At 38.9% G+C, this 16,234-nt stretch overlaps 1 protein-coding gene across 2 annotated transcripts in view; it reads left to right on the top strand.

Annotated features, from left to right (window-relative positions):
• The window catches only part of GSK3B (glycogen synthase kinase 3 beta), a 154,238-nt gene that overhangs the window by 46,931 nt on the left and 91,073 nt on the right, over positions 1 to 16,234 (top strand). For both annotated transcript variants that reach the window (XM_027681239.1, XM_027681238.1), the window contains exon 2: positions 10,315 to 10,508. In XM_027681239.1, the coding sequence (XP_027537040.1) occupies positions 10,315 to 10,508 (194 nt within the window). The remainder of the gene's footprint in view (positions 1 to 10,314; positions 10,509 to 16,234) is intronic.

Raw genomic sequence — 16,234 nt, 5'->3', positions numbered from 1 at the left:
AAATAAGACATGCTAGTACTGTATAGGCTGAATTTCTCAGCTAGCAATTAACTCAGAGCTATATAGCAGAGGAGGATACCACTGAGGCCAAAGTCTTATGCTAAAATGATGTTGTCATACTGTTTCTGCTCACTCCCTGTCTCTGTCCTTGTCTCTTGTGCTGCATTTAACCTGTAAGCTTTTTGGGGCAGGAATAACTGACCCAAGATTATAAAAACAGCATCTGATATGATCGCTTTGGTACGTGCTTCCTAATCTGTGGAATCACCTTATCTAAATTTAAAGCTGATTTCTGTAGCTAAATAACTTTTGTCGGGTGGGTTCTTCTGCATGTGGGTGGAGAGAGAGGAGAACAGAAAGAGTGCCTACTAAAAATAACTTGTTAACAAGCATGAGACTGCTTATGAAACCCCACTGGCAGCCAGTGTTTAGATTACCTTAATTGTATGTTTCTGTATTTTTTTCCAAAGCAGAAATATAAGTATAAGCATTCTGGTGGATATTTTGTTTAGTCACAGAAAAAAAATACTTTTAATGGTACTCCTAAGGTAATAGGGTAGAGTTTTCCCACCACCTGCGTGTTAACTGCAGTTTGGGAAAGCTCTCTTGTTTAGAAATTTACTGTCTTGGTCTGTGTTTGCCATAACAGAAGGAGTACTTGAAGGAAGATCTGTTTTAATGAGAGAGGTGGTAAACATGGGCCTTACATGTGCCTCAGAAAGGTGTGGGTGGGCACCACCTTACACAGTGGTAGGAAAGACAGCTTATAGCAAATTGTTTCTTCAGACACTGCAAGTAAACATCCCTTCTGGATTCAGCTGTTTAGTTTATAAATCAGTGGGATGGTAACCTGCTGGGATTTCGTGGTGGTCAATTTAAGCAGCTGACTGTTGGAATCCCATCTGCCACGGTAGGATCCAGGGAGGTCAGCTGATGGTAAACGTGGTAGGCATCCAGGCTAGGTCAACAGGGCTCTTCATATCCTTTTTCCTCTGGTGTTTTTTGTTTTGTTTTTTAACCTGTTCAGAGTCAAGTTTGTGCTGTAGTAGAGTAGCACAACTGTGTGGCCAATCTTCACTTTGACTTCCTTAGTTAGCATATAAAAACTTGTAGAAAGTCAGTGCCTTAGAACTTCATGTAACCTTGTAGTGGACGTTTTAACAAGCTTGTCATGTGAATGTTCTGGGACCTACTCAGTACCCTGTTAATTTTTTAAAGGCTTGTTTACAGTCTTTAGCATTAAGCTTTCAAAGAGAGTGAATTGAATGCCCCCTCCAGAAGTCTGTGATTACCTCTAAAGGAAGACTTAAAGCTCCAATGGCATTTTAAATGTGTGAACGGAGGTGCTGTAAATCCAAATGCCCCTTTGTTCTGTTAAATTTTAGGTTGGTTTTTTTTCCCAACAGATAAATAATAGGGGGAAAACGTCCCTGCTTCTTGATGTCATTTCATGTGTTTATTATATCAAATATAGGCATATGAGACATGTCATTAGTTGTCACACTTTGCTGGGAATACATTTAGCTTTGTTATTTTTTAGTGACACACTGACCTCAAAAAGGCACAAAGCAGAGATCGGTTGAGTTACACAGTTTCATTTTTATAGTAAAATTATGTTGCCTTTCTGAGCTGTTTACTGCTTATTTTGTAGTGATAGTATAGTTTATTTTACTAGACAGAAGTCAGTCACTGGTATTGTGTTTACCTTTTTCTCCATTTTTTAGTTCTCTCCTGCATAAACTTAGCACTTAGTACTTTGTATTGTCATTTTAGAAGCTATTGAGCAAAATGTAGAGCTGCCAACAGTTTTTTAAGGTCACAGGTTTTACCTTCTGCAAGGTTTTGAAAATTATTGACATGCAGAAAGCATTGCCATCATTTTGGTGCAATATTTTTCTTTTATTTCCTTCCTTTGTGTCCAGCAAGAGGCAATGGCAACTTTGATTTCAGGGTGGAGTGTTTTAGAAGTCTTATCTTTTTTAGTGATCTTTGGCTTGGCAGTTGTTGCTGAAATTTGTCCTGATTATTTGTCTCGGGATTTAACTGAATTGATACATAATTAACTGTGACTATCATTGGATCATTAGCAATAAAGCCAAAGAATGACCTTTCATTCTTCACCTGATTTTATTTGAATTGAATGCAGATTTTGACTGTTGTGGAAAGCAGCATATTTGATACTGAGCTATGACAACATCGCATTAGTGCTGAGTTGAAAGAAATGTTTTATCTAGGTATTGAACCTTTCTGACCTTCTTAAGACCCTAAGAATCGTCATGTTCATCCTTTCTTATTTCAAGCCTAGCAGTTGCAGTTCAGCAATATTTTTCTTGGAGAAAAGATTCCAATCTAAAATAGAAATCTGTATTGTAAAAATAACTTTTTCTTTCAGAGTTTTTAATAAGGAAATTATTTTTTTCTAAATTTTGTCCACCCACGGTTCTGTCCGAAACACTTGCAGTTTCTGTTTCTAGTTATTATTTGCAATATGTCCTCCACCTGCAGATCAGAGCGCTCTCTGAAATGTCTGTTCCTGAAATGGGCTTTTAGATATAATCCTCCAGCTTTCTCTTTCACTTAAATTGTTTGAGCTCTTAAGTCTCACTCAGAGTAATGTATTTTTTCTGACCTTATGATGCCTGAAGCTTCTTTCTGAGTCCCTAGCGTTCTGAATCATCACTCCTGAATTTTAGCTATCAGGAGTGAGCACGCTATTTCAGTACCTGTTCAATGGGTGTGAAATAGGAAAGAGATTTTTTTTCTTTTTTTTTTTTCTTTTTTCTTTTTTTTTCTGTCTGTCTGATGTTCCCCTGCTTGTACATCTAAGGATTGCTTTAGGTTTCAGTAGCAGTGTGTGCTTCTGTCTGTGCTGGGATGTCTTGCAAGTCAGAGTTGATGACTCCACTCTTCAGATGGCTTTACTTGATTTGGCTGTATGGCCTATCATTTTCCCTTAACTTAATTTGTGCCTGGGTTACTAAGGGAGGCCACCTGCTTTTTCACTGACTCTACCCTGTGCATAACTCTCTAAATCTTGTGTCTGAGAACTCCATAGCTTTTTTTTCAGGTTATTGATAAAAGCAGTAGGTGTGAGGACAAAAATGCTGGTGGGGCTTCCTACTATATTTTTAGATCTTAATTATGTTGAAACTTAAGGGCTAGTGTATTATAATTTGATTAATAATCAACTTTCTTTATATTTGTTTCTTCATTAATTTGGGTTGTGATGGCAAGTCAGAAACCCTGTAGAAGTCACAGTGGTTTTGCATCAATGTTTTTCTCTTCACTTTTTCAAATGAACCTGTAGTCTCTTTAACAATATGGAGTCTAACAATCCAATCTTTAGAAACTACCTTACTGCTTCTTTATTCATTATCAAAGTAAATGGTGTGGTACTTTAAGCTGAAATTGTGGTCAAACTTAAAGGATCGTATGAATCATCCCATCCATCGCTGAAGTTCTCTGAGTGTTCTGATTCCTTTCAAAGATCACTGCTCAGACTCCTTAGCTAGCTCTTCCAAAATCCTTGGATACAAATCATGAGATTCTTGTGATCTCAAGTAATGTCTGATGGCCGCTCATTTATTGCGGTATTCAGTTACAGTCAAGAAGTCAGATGACATTTTCTGTGCTAAAACAAGTGTGTGTGTATATATATATATTTAGTGAATGCATCTGCCTTATCTGTGTGATGATTGGCACACTTAGAGGTTTTTGTTAAATGTTTGACCTGAACTATTTTTGAAATTTTAAGGACTCCTTTTGTTTGGGGTAAATTTAAAAACCAAACCACGTTGTATTTTGTAAGACTCCTTTCTTCACTTCCCTGAGTTTTTCTGGTTTGGTCCATGAATGTTCATTTCAAGAAAGCTGGAGAGGGAGTTTTTACAAGGGCACGTAGTGATAGGACAAGGGGGAATGGCTTCAAACTGAAAGGTTCAGATTAGATACAGAAATTCTTTACTGTGAGGCTGGCGAGACCTTGGAACAGATTGCCTAGAGCAGTTAAGGATGCCTCATCCCTGCAAGTGTTCAAGGCTGGGCTGGAAAGGGCTTTGAGCAACTTGGTCTAGTGAACGATTCCCTGCTGATGCTGGGGGGGTTGGACCTAGATTATCTTGAAGGTCCCTTCCAACCCAAACCATTCTATGATTCTGTATGACTCTAGGATTTTTATTTTGTACTGTCTTCCACTAGGTAGCATTTATGATGAAGAAAGGAAGCTATCTAGGAAAACAGTTCATAAATACCATTTTTATACTTTCTTCCCTGTACTGACTCTTAATTATTAGCTCTTCTGTAACTAATGTTTAGAAAAGTGTAGTGGGAAAAATAATTAGAAAAAGAAAATTTGTAGTGATTTCTACTGCTGACAGTGTCTTTCCTCAAGCATACGTTGGCCACACAGAAGACTTTCAAAGCAGCTGATGACCTTCTTCCTTCATGTGCCATGAACAGATATGTAAGAAGCTGGGTAGTTTATTTTCATAGCCGTATCTGATGATCAGCACCAGATCCTAGCAGAAAACATTTCTTGTGCTTTCTATTGAAACATTTGCTTCACAAAGTAGTTAGATCTTCTCGCCATTCAATTATCTGTGACTGAAGAGAGCCAATGCAGTTCTGATAGTCTTCTGTCCACTTCTGGTCACTCATTTCTTTCTAGGTAGTTGTGTCAGCTGCTGGTTGTCACCTAATCCAATTGGCAGGGGCTGGATCCAGCAGTGTCGAGTTTCTGTGGAAGTGACTTGTTCACTGTATTGAGCATTGAGCAAATTAAGATGAAACAGGTTGGTGAAGGGGAGAAGTAGTGAATAGTTACTTAATCTTGAGCCATATCTTAATAGAGAGGTGACGCTGAGATTTGAAGCAGATGAGTGAAGATACTTGAGGTAAGTGGAGACAGACAGCTGCATGACCTTCGGCATTGTAGAGAGTCTGTTGCAGGTCTGTGAGGTTTTCTTTTAGGACTTCATACAATCTAAATAGCATCTGATGGAGGGACCTGTGGGCATGCCAGCAAGGAGAAGTAAAGCAAGAGGAGATAGGTAAAGTCAAAAGAAAGGAAAAGGTGGAGTTTGTAGACAGCACAAAGGATTGAGGTTTGCATTCGAAGTAGGAATAAAGCTGCTGTAAACATCCTGCTAATGCATTGTTTCTTCCCTTTGACTGTAAAACATACAGAGGAGGAGGAAGAGGGGATGTATATATAGATAGGTGAAAGGAAAAAAAAGAATCCTAGGTATCTGGTTATATCTGCATTAATGTGTGTTTGTACTGCTCAGAAGCAAAACAGGTAAAGGGATGTTGGGCAGACATAATTTTGGACTTTTTCCAGGCACATTCACTAAAAGGTGTGTGGGAAGTTCTGATCAATAGCAAAGGATGCCTTTCATGGTCTCTGAGGGCTGAAGTGAATTTTATTGAATGACAGCTGCATTTAGGCACAGGCAAAAAGTATACATGCAGTACACTTACAGAATTGTCAGCTTTGAGCTAGCGGTAGGAATCTGCAGCTGATGGGGTATTTCTGTAACAAAATGCTTGTCCGGTAGCAGAATCCCTTATCTCACCTGGATAAAACCAAAAATACCTGCCACCATTTTTTTTTTGAGATGCATGCCTCTTGTTCCCAAGACATACAAATATTTCATTAAAATAATACTGATCCATATTAATTTTTGTTTGTGTATTTTATAACCAACAGACAGAATTGAATACGTGCAACTTTTTTTGAGTCTACAAAATTGAATTAAGAATCAACTTGAAAAGTGTAAGAGGCCCGTGGCATTAGGTAAAATGATGACATGAGCCATTATAAAGTTTTACCAAGATATTGGAAAATAGAGTTATAGTTTGCACTGATGCTCTGACAAGCAGTAGTCTCTTAAGTGGAGTATGTTCTTTTCTTCCCACAAGCTGCTGAGTGTTCTCTGCTTTGAAATCACTGACTTTACCTCATGCTCTTGGTCTGTCCTGTGTGGTCATCATGTGCTAAAGGTAGAAAGCGAGCTAGAAAGATCAGAGCATTTGGAAATTGCATTGTCTGGATTTTGTTTTCAGTTGCATATCAGACTTGTGGAATAACCTCTTCATCAAAAAAAACCCTAACTCAAATACCATATCATGGAGGTTAAGCATTAATATCATGTGAGGAAATACTTTGAGAGTTTGCATGAAATGTACCAAATGAAAAAGCAAGTGTACTACAGTGTGATAGCTATTTATTTTTACTTGTGCTTCTGCCCTGGGTGTTACAAAGGTGGCTGGCTTAGATGATGGTTGTACAGTCACATGAATTTGCTTTTCTGTTACAGTAAAGCCAAGGTCATATTGCTGTGGGCCCCAGAAAGCTGCAGCTTCTGGACAAATGCTGGTGACTCTTTTGATGTGAGCTGTGCTGTAAGAGCTATTTAGTATTGTGGTGTTTGGCCCTTCCTTCCTTCTGTAGTTTTTAAATTTAATGTCCTAGTTCTATTGTAGACCCTGTAATCAAAGGTGTTGAGGGTATTGTGTTTGACAATGCCTGCTTATCCTCTGGGGACACTAAGTCTGACAGTCCTAAACGAAATAAGAGGTGAAGGGGATGAGATAAGAGCTGTCTACGCTTCTCATTAAGGCTGGCTGTGGTGTAATGCTTCTTGGTGTTTGCTGTTGGGAGTCATTTGGGGTACTGGAGATTTCTGGACAGGGGTGCTTCCTCTCTACTATCTTCCATCATGCTGAGGCTAAAACCAGCATTTCTGAAAGCTGTTTAGTGAACTCCTTTACATGCTGTTTGGCTGACAAGTCAGCTCTTGCTGTCCAGACAATTAAAACTGGGATTACCATTCTGAACTGTTTATGGTCTTCTGAACAGTAGATAGATCTGTGCAGTGCAAGGAGTAGCAAAACCGTGTTGGGGCCTCTGGATGCTGCTGTGATACAAACACTTTATTTGTATACTTAGAGAAGCAGTGAGATGTTTTACTCTTGGAGACAAAAGCTGTCAAAGCAGCAAGGTGAATTTTACCCCTACAGTCCCTCAGGTTCAACTATTCTGTAATGGAATATAACTGAAACTGTAACAGGCTGGATTCTTTAAAGATTAGGGTCCTTATGGTATCTTTTGTGGATGGGTTTGCAAAAGCTGTTGTTTATTGGAAGAAGGAAACTGCGAGAAACATCTAGGAGGTTTAATGCTCTGTAACATTCTGGTAAAGAGACCCAGTAATTCTTGGTGTAGTGATGAAAGTATCAATGCTTACACTTTAAAGCACTGACAATTTCAACTGGTTAGGTGCTGTTTTTCTGTGGACTTAAAGGAAAATGTGTAAAGCCAACTGGCTTCTCATTTGAGCTCTGGAGAATTTGGCCACATTGCTGCAGCTCCACACTGGGACAAAACACTTGAAGTGACCTGAAATTCAGGGTTTGCTTTTATGGTAGAGGAGGCCCCTAAGTGAGTTGCAACTCTGAAGAGGGTCCTTAGAGCAGATCTCTTGATACCAAGTACTTCAAATCTCAACTAGTGTTGCCAGGGACAATTATTTTTACCTCTAAGACTTCATTAGTCTTGAATTTTGGAAAATGGATAACAAAACTCCTTAACAGTAGTCTCAGTATTCTGGTCTAGTGACCCCTCCAGAAAAAAACAAACCAAAAACCCAAAATCCACAAGCTAGGGGATTACCTTTTATTTGATGAGGATTGCTGCAGTAAAACAGATGCAACCTATTTGTATGTGCTGAGTTAGAATGCTAATCATAGAATAGTTGGGCAAATAAAATGCAGGGCTGCTATGGGAGTTACACTTTCAACTTGTTTACCAAAAAAAGGGTTTCTTTTTTTTCCTGGATTCCTTCCATTTATTTCTTAACAGTTGTCAAACGGGAGACTGAATTTTCCATGCAGCTTTAGTATGCTTCCATTTATGCTTCTCTCTCTCCTTACAAGCAGACATTCATCTCTCTGGTTTTCCTTCCCATCCCCTACGCTGTTTTCTCTTTAAATATATAAATCTGTGTCTCAGATCTGTATATATATTCTGTATCTCACCTTCTCATGACTATTTTGGGGAAGGGCTGTACCTACTCTGTATTGCTTGGTAAGTTATTGGCATCCTTAGAACTGATCTGCTTTATATATCTTTGATTTGTTTGTTTGTTTGATGAAGCAGTTGGAGTCATAAAAGCAAACAATTCCTAAGAACCTAAAAGGTAACATAAAAGATGAGTAGCAGTTAATGTGGGCTTTTTGTGAGCAAACGATGCCAAGCCAACCTACTTTTCTTCTGAATCTTTCATGTACAGAAGAAGTAGTAGTAGATAGATGTGTGTACCTTGACTCCGAAGTTTTTAAACTTATTTTCTCATGAGAAGTCTAGAAAAGCAATGGACTACTGGAATTCCCCTGAAAGTCATACAAAATTATTTGATTATTTTGTTTGAGCATAACAGGAGGTTCAAGAAAAAAATACGATGAGATATTTCATGGGGTTTTGCAGGACCTTTAAGCAGTCTCACAGGATTCACTGTTTTTTACCAATTTGTTAGCTAAACTTAATGTAGTATCATGAAATGGATCTCCTGATGGTGACTGTGCTTGAAGGATGTGACAAGCTGGCAAGAGTGTGCAGTAACCTTGGATGCAGTTCAGCCAGGACAAATGCAGAATATTAGGCTTTGATAAGAACAGTCAGGTGTGTAAGTGGAAAGTGGATGAGGATTGGACAGGCAGCAGTTCTGCAGAGGAGAGTTTGGTACACAAACTGATCATGAGGTTGCAGCATTGCACAAGCTGCAAATGTTGTGCTGGGCTGTACAAACAAGTGTGTTGTAAGTCAGACACGAGAAGTCACTGGCATGCTGAGTAGAGCTGAGATAAGCTCCCTTTGCAGAGTCTGGTTTTCGGTACCATAACTGAGAGATTTTTAGGAGTGAGGGGAGAGCTTTCCCAAAGAGAAATAACTTCTTCATCATGATAACCTTTTTTGCAACAGCCCCTCACATATTTGAAGGAGATGATGGGAGGATGAGGAAAAGAGAGCAGAGGGGAACTGCACCATTTTCCATGCCCTCTGGGAGCAGAACAAGAAGTGTTTCACCTAAAGTGCACTAAAAGAGATTGAGCTACCTTTTGGAAAGATTTTTCTAAATGCATGAATAGTGAAGGTCTGGAAGAGAGTACCTGGGAAAGGTTGTGGAGGGAAGGTTTCTTAATAAGCAGATGTGACAAGCATCTCTTGAGTGCAGATGCTGTAGAATTGCAGAGTGACTGCTGTGGAACAGTACATTCCGTTTTTCCTTGAAGCCCTGTTCAGTTCTGTAACCTGAGCCATCATAATTGAAAGGCAATAAATGCCCAGAGTGTGTTTATAAAATGCCTAAAGCTTTGGTTCCCTTACACACAAAATCAGGCTTTGAACAAGGTGAAGCACTGTTGGTTATAACAGTGGGGCTGAGAGTAGGTAATAGTGGCTTGGTCTTTTGATAGGAAAGTGACTGGGAAAGTGCATGTGACTGTGGACTGCTGAAACCCACAGCCTCTGCATCTGCACTGAAGCACATCCGTCTGAGCAGCTTGCACTGGCATCTTGCATCTTGAGCATGGATCTCTGTCCATGTTCTGTTTCATGTCGAGATGCCACATAAGTGCTTGCCACCATCATCCTTCTCTCCCTTCCTCCCCCTGCCCCAGGAAGTGCCTCCCTTCTTTGCAAGGAAGTCCAGGCATGAAAGAAGGGAGGAGCAGGACTGTGCCACGTGATGCAGCCTGGATTTTGCTCCAGGTGCACACAGCCAGGTTTGACAAAGGTTATGCTTCCTAATCTGTGCAAGCTGAAGCTTTATCTGTAGGTGGATTTGTAACAAACTTCCCGTGCTCCTGGTTTTCGTTGCCTGTAAAGGTCAGAGTGCTGCTCTGACAGCCATACTGACAGTTTGGTTTCTTCAGTTATAGGAAAATATGGGAAAGTGCTTCATTTTGGTAATACAAACAACACTGTTTAATTTAATACCACTTAACTTTATAATCAGATGTAGGAATAAGTACTTGACTTCTTTGTGCATCACATTTTATTGCTCAGCTATTTGCTTCTGGAAAGGAAATTTTTGTTAGCAATAATCTACGTGAAAAATTGTCACCACTAATATATTTTGGTAAAAAATATGCTCTGTGTTTCCTCTTCATTTTGTCAGGGTTTTCTGTTTTTCTCTATGGGATTAAAATACACATGCTGATTTAAATCTTTGTCTTACCCTCTTCTGTTTCAGTCTTGTTGGTCATCCTGCTTAGGCATGTGTTCTGATTATCTGTATATCTCTTGCTTCCCAGGAGACAAAGATGGCAGCAAGGTGACTACAGTAGTGGCAACTCCGGGACAAGGTCCGGACCGACCACAAGAAGTTAGCTACACAGACACCAAGGTGATTGGAAATGGATCTTTTGGTGTTGTGTATCAAGCCAAACTCTGTGATTCGGGAGAGCTCGTGGCCATTAAGAAAGTCCTGCAGGATAAAAGATTTAAGGTGAGCCTATGCATAAGTTTCATATTTTCATGAATGTTATCTCATTTTCCATGTCTTTGATGGCAGTGTTTTTGATTTTCTTAATGTATTGTCATTGGAGCACATAAATGCACATAAAAATTTTTTAGGACTAAAGATTAAATGGATGGTTTATGATAAAATGATATAGTTTAACTTGAAAATCAGTGAGTCACTGTTGTTATGATAATTTGGATTAGCGCAAAGCAGGAAGCTAAAAATCCTGATTTGATATTATGCTGCTTCCAGGTTGCAGACCAGATTTTTCAGACAGTGAGGTGTGGAAACCAGAGAAAAGCTTGTCTTATTCTTACTGTCATTACATTGTCTTCTCCAGTCATTACTAATTAAATTGCTCAAGAAACAGAAGTCTTTGGGCTTTGTTCTTAGTTGTTGCACCTATAAAGTGAAAGGCTGTATTTGAGTAAATCAGAAATTCCCAAGGCCAAGTATGAAGATAACAAATACTGAGCCCAGGGCAGTTTGGACTGAAGACAAGTTACTTCCCTTTATTATCTGATTTATGAATGTGTTCTGTCTTGGCTGGTTTTAATAGACTAGTGATTCTTCATTCTAAACAAGTAGCCTTCCAGAGAGAAATACTTTTATCTGGTAATATTAAACCAAATAAAAGTTAAGGACCATCAGCCATTCATCACTGCTCTTAGTCCTCTGCTTGGTACTTGATGTCCTTGACTGCTTTCCCTTATAATCAAGTGGCCTGCAGATCAACTTGTGCAAGCAGTGCATGATAGCAAAGGTACTGGTTTTAATATTTCTTGAGTTTACAGTAAGACTTCATGCAGAGCTGGCTTCACTGGTAGTATTTGTAATTTGTGTCCTGTTTGGTAGCAAAATCATTCTTTTGAAGTGTTTTGAAGGAACTGGTGTATGCCTTTTCCTTGAGTCTTGAAATTTAATGCTGTTATCACCATAGGCTTCAGCATATCACAGATGCATTAGATATAAAATGGAAGATAAAAGATATATTTAAATTAATGTAATCATGCAGCATTATGTACTTCTAACTGAGAAAGGCATGTAAAGTTCTTATATTGTTCCTACATCTGAGTTATTTCTGGACTGTATTATGGGTTAAAGGTAGTTAGTACTTGGGAAGCATGCAATATGATGTAAGAGCGTGTTATTTTAGAAGAATGGAAGAGGTAAAACAGAAAAGGAAAAACAGAAGCTCTAGACTTCGCCATGGTTTTTGGTTTCTTCCCATTGCCTAGGTCTAGGGGCAGGGCCAGGATATTTCCTGTACCATGTTGTGCTTCGTAGATGTCAGCTGGTACTTTGGACCAGAATCTTTGATTTTTTTAGTCTCATAACTCTGGGGTTGCGTAGTGTGTCAAAATGAAAACTTGGCTGAGCATTTTAGTTCCTGACCAGATATTAATAGTTTGGAACATCGTAATTATTTTTTAATGAATCTCTGTTGGGCATCTGGAATAACGTGTAGGATTTTTGTAGTTGGTTTGGTGACATTTTGTTATCTGACTATATATCCTTTTATTTTGGAGTGTGTTTTTAAGTGATTTGAAAAAAATCACATCTCTTGAATACTAGCCCACTTTTTGTTAAAGCAAAGCAGCTGAACTGAAAAGCTAAGTAGGGTGTTTGCAGTTTGGACTCTGAACTAATAGTGTACATTTGATGATACAAGCTGAGAATATCCAATACCTGGGGGCTTTAACACCCCTAAAGAAGGTGTAATTAATGGTTAAGTCCATGTGTAGATTCACAGATAGAATTTATTTAAAAGTACTTTTTTAAACTTCATAATTGGCATGGGTCACATCTGCAGCAGTACCCAAGTTATGCGATTTTTCATATTCTTATCCCAAACTTGTGTCCCAACTGAACAGCACCATCTACCTTTGGTCTCAGCTCCCTAGTTTTTCCTGTCATTCATCAGTTTAGTCCTCCCATTTTTTTCACATTCTGAGCTGGAAGTGTGTGTTCTGTTGGCAGGAGATGTAAATTCCTGCAGGCTGAATGAAAGCCTCTTCCTGGAGAGATTTGGAAGCTAGACACATGTATCTTATATCAAGAATAGCGTACAATTACTTCAGGGTATGCTACTTTTTGGGAATGTCTGTTGTAGGTAGTAAATACTGGACCAGATAGTTCACCAGTTAAACAGGAACTTTTAATGTCTGTTGGCTGCACGGTTTGATTGCAGTGTAGGAGCAGACCAGCTCTTGTGTTCAGAGAGCTGAGCTGTGATGTGTCGCTTGACTGGGCTGTTGCCATCCCTGCTTGGCTGCCCAAGTCCAGATCCAAGGCCTGGTCAGTGGAGTTCCTTAAGAAATTTGCCACTTCCTTCTCGGTAATGCACACCTCTGCTTCAGCAATGATTGAGGGGAAGAAACCCAACCCTACTGTAGAAAGCCAAAGGTGACAGTAGCTTGTTTGATTTAAATGAACTTTATCAATTTCAGAGGAAGAGAGGGGGCACTTTAGAAATACCTGTCTGCACTGATTCCAGTGGTGGAGAAAGCAGGAAGAGGAAAGTGATGTATGAAAGTTGCTTCCTGAAATCTGAATCATGACTAAAACTTTCAGCTGCAGCTTCTAGCTGGTGCCTGCTTATCTCTATGCTTATCTCTCCTGTTGTATTTGTCTTGGTACGTGCAGTATAATTCCTTTGTCGTGATTTAGCTCTTTAAAAAAATGTTTTTAGAAAAAAACCAGTAGGAAATCTTGAAACTTAAAGGGTGTGATTCAAAAGCTTTAGGAAATCCCTAGAGAGTGTAACTTCTAGGCTCTTTCTGCATTTTGTGAATGTGGAGGGAGGTTATTGTGTCGATCTGGAAAATGCACCACAGTTGCCAATTTTAGATCTCTGTCAGGAAGCTGAGATACTTTTGTCCAGGTTTAAAGCTAGCTTGAAAGCTGGAATTACCAGAGGGGGGTTGCCTTTTTTTTTCTTTTTCCATTACTATGTCAAGTTTCTGATCAGCCTCTGCTCAAGTGGAAGCAGCATTGGTCCGTACCAGAAAGAAGTTGAGTGTAAAATCTTTGCTGAATAGTTGAACCTTATAGTTTCTGTGATGATAGTTTGCCATGTTCCTACTTCTTTCTACTCCCTTGTTACAGTTCAGTGGTTCTTCAGTTTGGCACTGCAGTTCCTGCATGGCTCTGTTTTAAACAGGGTCTCTGAATTGCTCTGGATCTTAAAATGTGCATGTCTAGAGTTCAGTGTAATGTAGAGCAGTAGTATTGGTATACTAGGGATAGTGGTAAATGGTTGAAGGGAATAAATAAATCTAGAGACTTATGCTTAATTTTAGTTTTCATCTCTACCTTCATTAAGCTATTAAGCTAGTTCTCTGTATCAAGCATGAGGAATTAAGTAATGTAATTTTGGGCAATTACCTGATACTTGAATGAGTAGTTCACAAGCTATGTGCTGTTTTGTCATTAGTCTGTGAACAACTGAATTTGTCTCTAGTTGTTATGGAGGGTCATATTTTTGGGTGTGGGTTTTTTGTGGTTTTGTTTGTTTGTTTTGCAGGGGGTGAGAGATGTTTCTCTGACAAATAGTGTAAGGCCAGCTATTCACAAGCTTTTCGGGCCAAAATCCTTTCAAATGCCAGAATTTCCAAAAGACCGTGATTCAGCTTTCATAGATCTGTGTTTCTGCTTCTATCCCACAGACACATAATAATAGGTTCTCATGCAAAGCATCGATAGGTGCAGTTAAATGAGTCATAGCATTTTCAATTATTTTCATCCATGTGTCTGTGCAGGCCCTTAAGTGACACAGCCTAATTGTGATGCTTGAAAAGAAAATACTGGTAGCATAAATTTTCTTGCATTGCCTTTTTTGGCATGTTCATTGGAATATTCTTCAGATTAAGAGTCAGTCATGTTGCTGTCTAATCCTGCAAAAACTAATAATAAACAAACAGGCATGTTAACATAAATAACTATTTTTTGTTATTTCTGTCATTCCATTAACATTTTTAAGAATTCCTATTGGAATGAATTTGTGAATTGCTAGAAATATTTCACAGCTGACTGAGAATAAATAGTTAAATTCTCCATATTGGAATTGCAGTACTTGATGTTTCTGCTTTAGTGCTAGGCTGTTGAAATCTAAATGATGAAGAGAGTTCATACTACTCCTGCACCTTTTCAAACAGTCTAGATTGGGCATCACATTTCTTGTTAATGGCTCACACAGACATGAAGTGTGCAGCAAGAGAAAGCCAAATTCTGTAATGGGAACCATTCATGCCGTCCAGTCTGTCAAATCATTCAGGGACTGCCTAGGTTAAGCAATCCAACTGTATGTGCCTTTGGCTTAGTTGTCTGAATTATTTAAATAGGCAGATCATCTGGAGTGTGAGAGGATGTCAAACTAGAGCTCTCATAGTCCATAAACATGAAGCTCTGCATTGGTAAAGCTGAGGCCAAAGTGCTCTTTCCTGTTTGTATTTATGGAAGAAATAGGTGTTGTGACTATTAGAATGTTTGTTGTTTCTTTGTTTCATTTTTAATATATAAAGTCTTAGTGTTAATTTGAGCCTTAAAACCCAATAAAGCAGCAGGGTGGAAAAGTAAGTCTGTGTTGACGTTCTGGTTTCTTTCTTTCTCTGCTGGGCGTGTGTACTTTTGTGAGCTGTTTGAAATGTTTCTGAAAGAGCAACAGCTTTCCTTCAGTTCCTGCCTCGGATATATCAGGCTGCTAAGTATAAAAAGATTCTTTTTCAAAGTAGCCCATATCCACTGTTTGTGTTCACTTAATTACAGCAACTTTGTTTGTAGCAGCTCCCATGAAAAATGTAAAACCACAAGGAAGAATTCCTGTTGAAAAATGACTAGATGTTTAGGTTTTTAAGTTCTGGTAACTTTTCAAGAGACTTTTCTGTTTAAAGCATTCAACAATCTAAAGTAGACCCAGTTTTTTTAGTAGGTTGTATGTCTCTGCTTCTGGTTGGAGGTGTCATTCTGTAAACATGCATGTTTAAAAAATGAACTTGTTGATTAATAGTAGATATCTTTTGCACTGAGAAAGTCAGTGGTTAATAGGCCATTGTGAGAATCTGACTTCAAATTGCATTTAATTATTTCCACTCTTGGCTGACTTTGGCTCTTGGTTATCCATGGCTGGTTAAGATACAGCAGATAATAGCATAGTATTGAAAAACAGTTCCATTTTCAGGGAGCTTCAGTCTGTTAAGGTCATTGTTAGTGTAGCGATCAGCTCCTGTTTTGAGGAGGCGTGTACCTAGCAATCTGATTGAAAGAAGAGTTAAAACAAGTCTTATTTTGCTGTCTGTAACCTTGGGCTATAGATAATCATGTCTATAGACTGACAGACAGGAGTTTGACACCCAGCCTGTTGATATGGGTTGGGGAACCCAGTTGTAAAGCTTTAAGGGAAATGGCATCTATCTCTTCTGTGCAGGTTTGGTTTCCCTTTGCCAAGTTCAGACAGGATGTGTGAATCATCTTGCTTTTTAATGTTTTAGCAAATCCATTTTCCTATGATTGTAGCTTTGTCATGAGAATGTTAAATGTTCATTTGAAGAGAAGCCATTGTTACTGCTGGATATCTCATAGAACTCTTGACTTCCTTTGTATGTGCCTGAGTTGTAGACCCTTCCAAGCACACAGTCTAGTGAAGTCACAGAAAGACCTCCAAGATTGAGTCCAACCTTGGACTGATCACCACCTTGTTGACTGCACCATGT

This window comes from Neopelma chrysocephalum, unplaced genomic scaffold (genome assembly GCF_003984885.1).
Source record: "Neopelma chrysocephalum unplaced genomic scaffold, ASM398488v2 Primary Assembly neopelma1_60, whole genome shotgun sequence".
In the NCBI taxonomy this organism is placed as follows: domain Eukaryota; kingdom Metazoa; phylum Chordata; class Aves; order Passeriformes; family Pipridae; genus Neopelma; species Neopelma chrysocephalum.
Note: the sequence above shows the minus strand (reverse complement) of the source record. Positions and strands in the feature narration are given on the sequence as shown.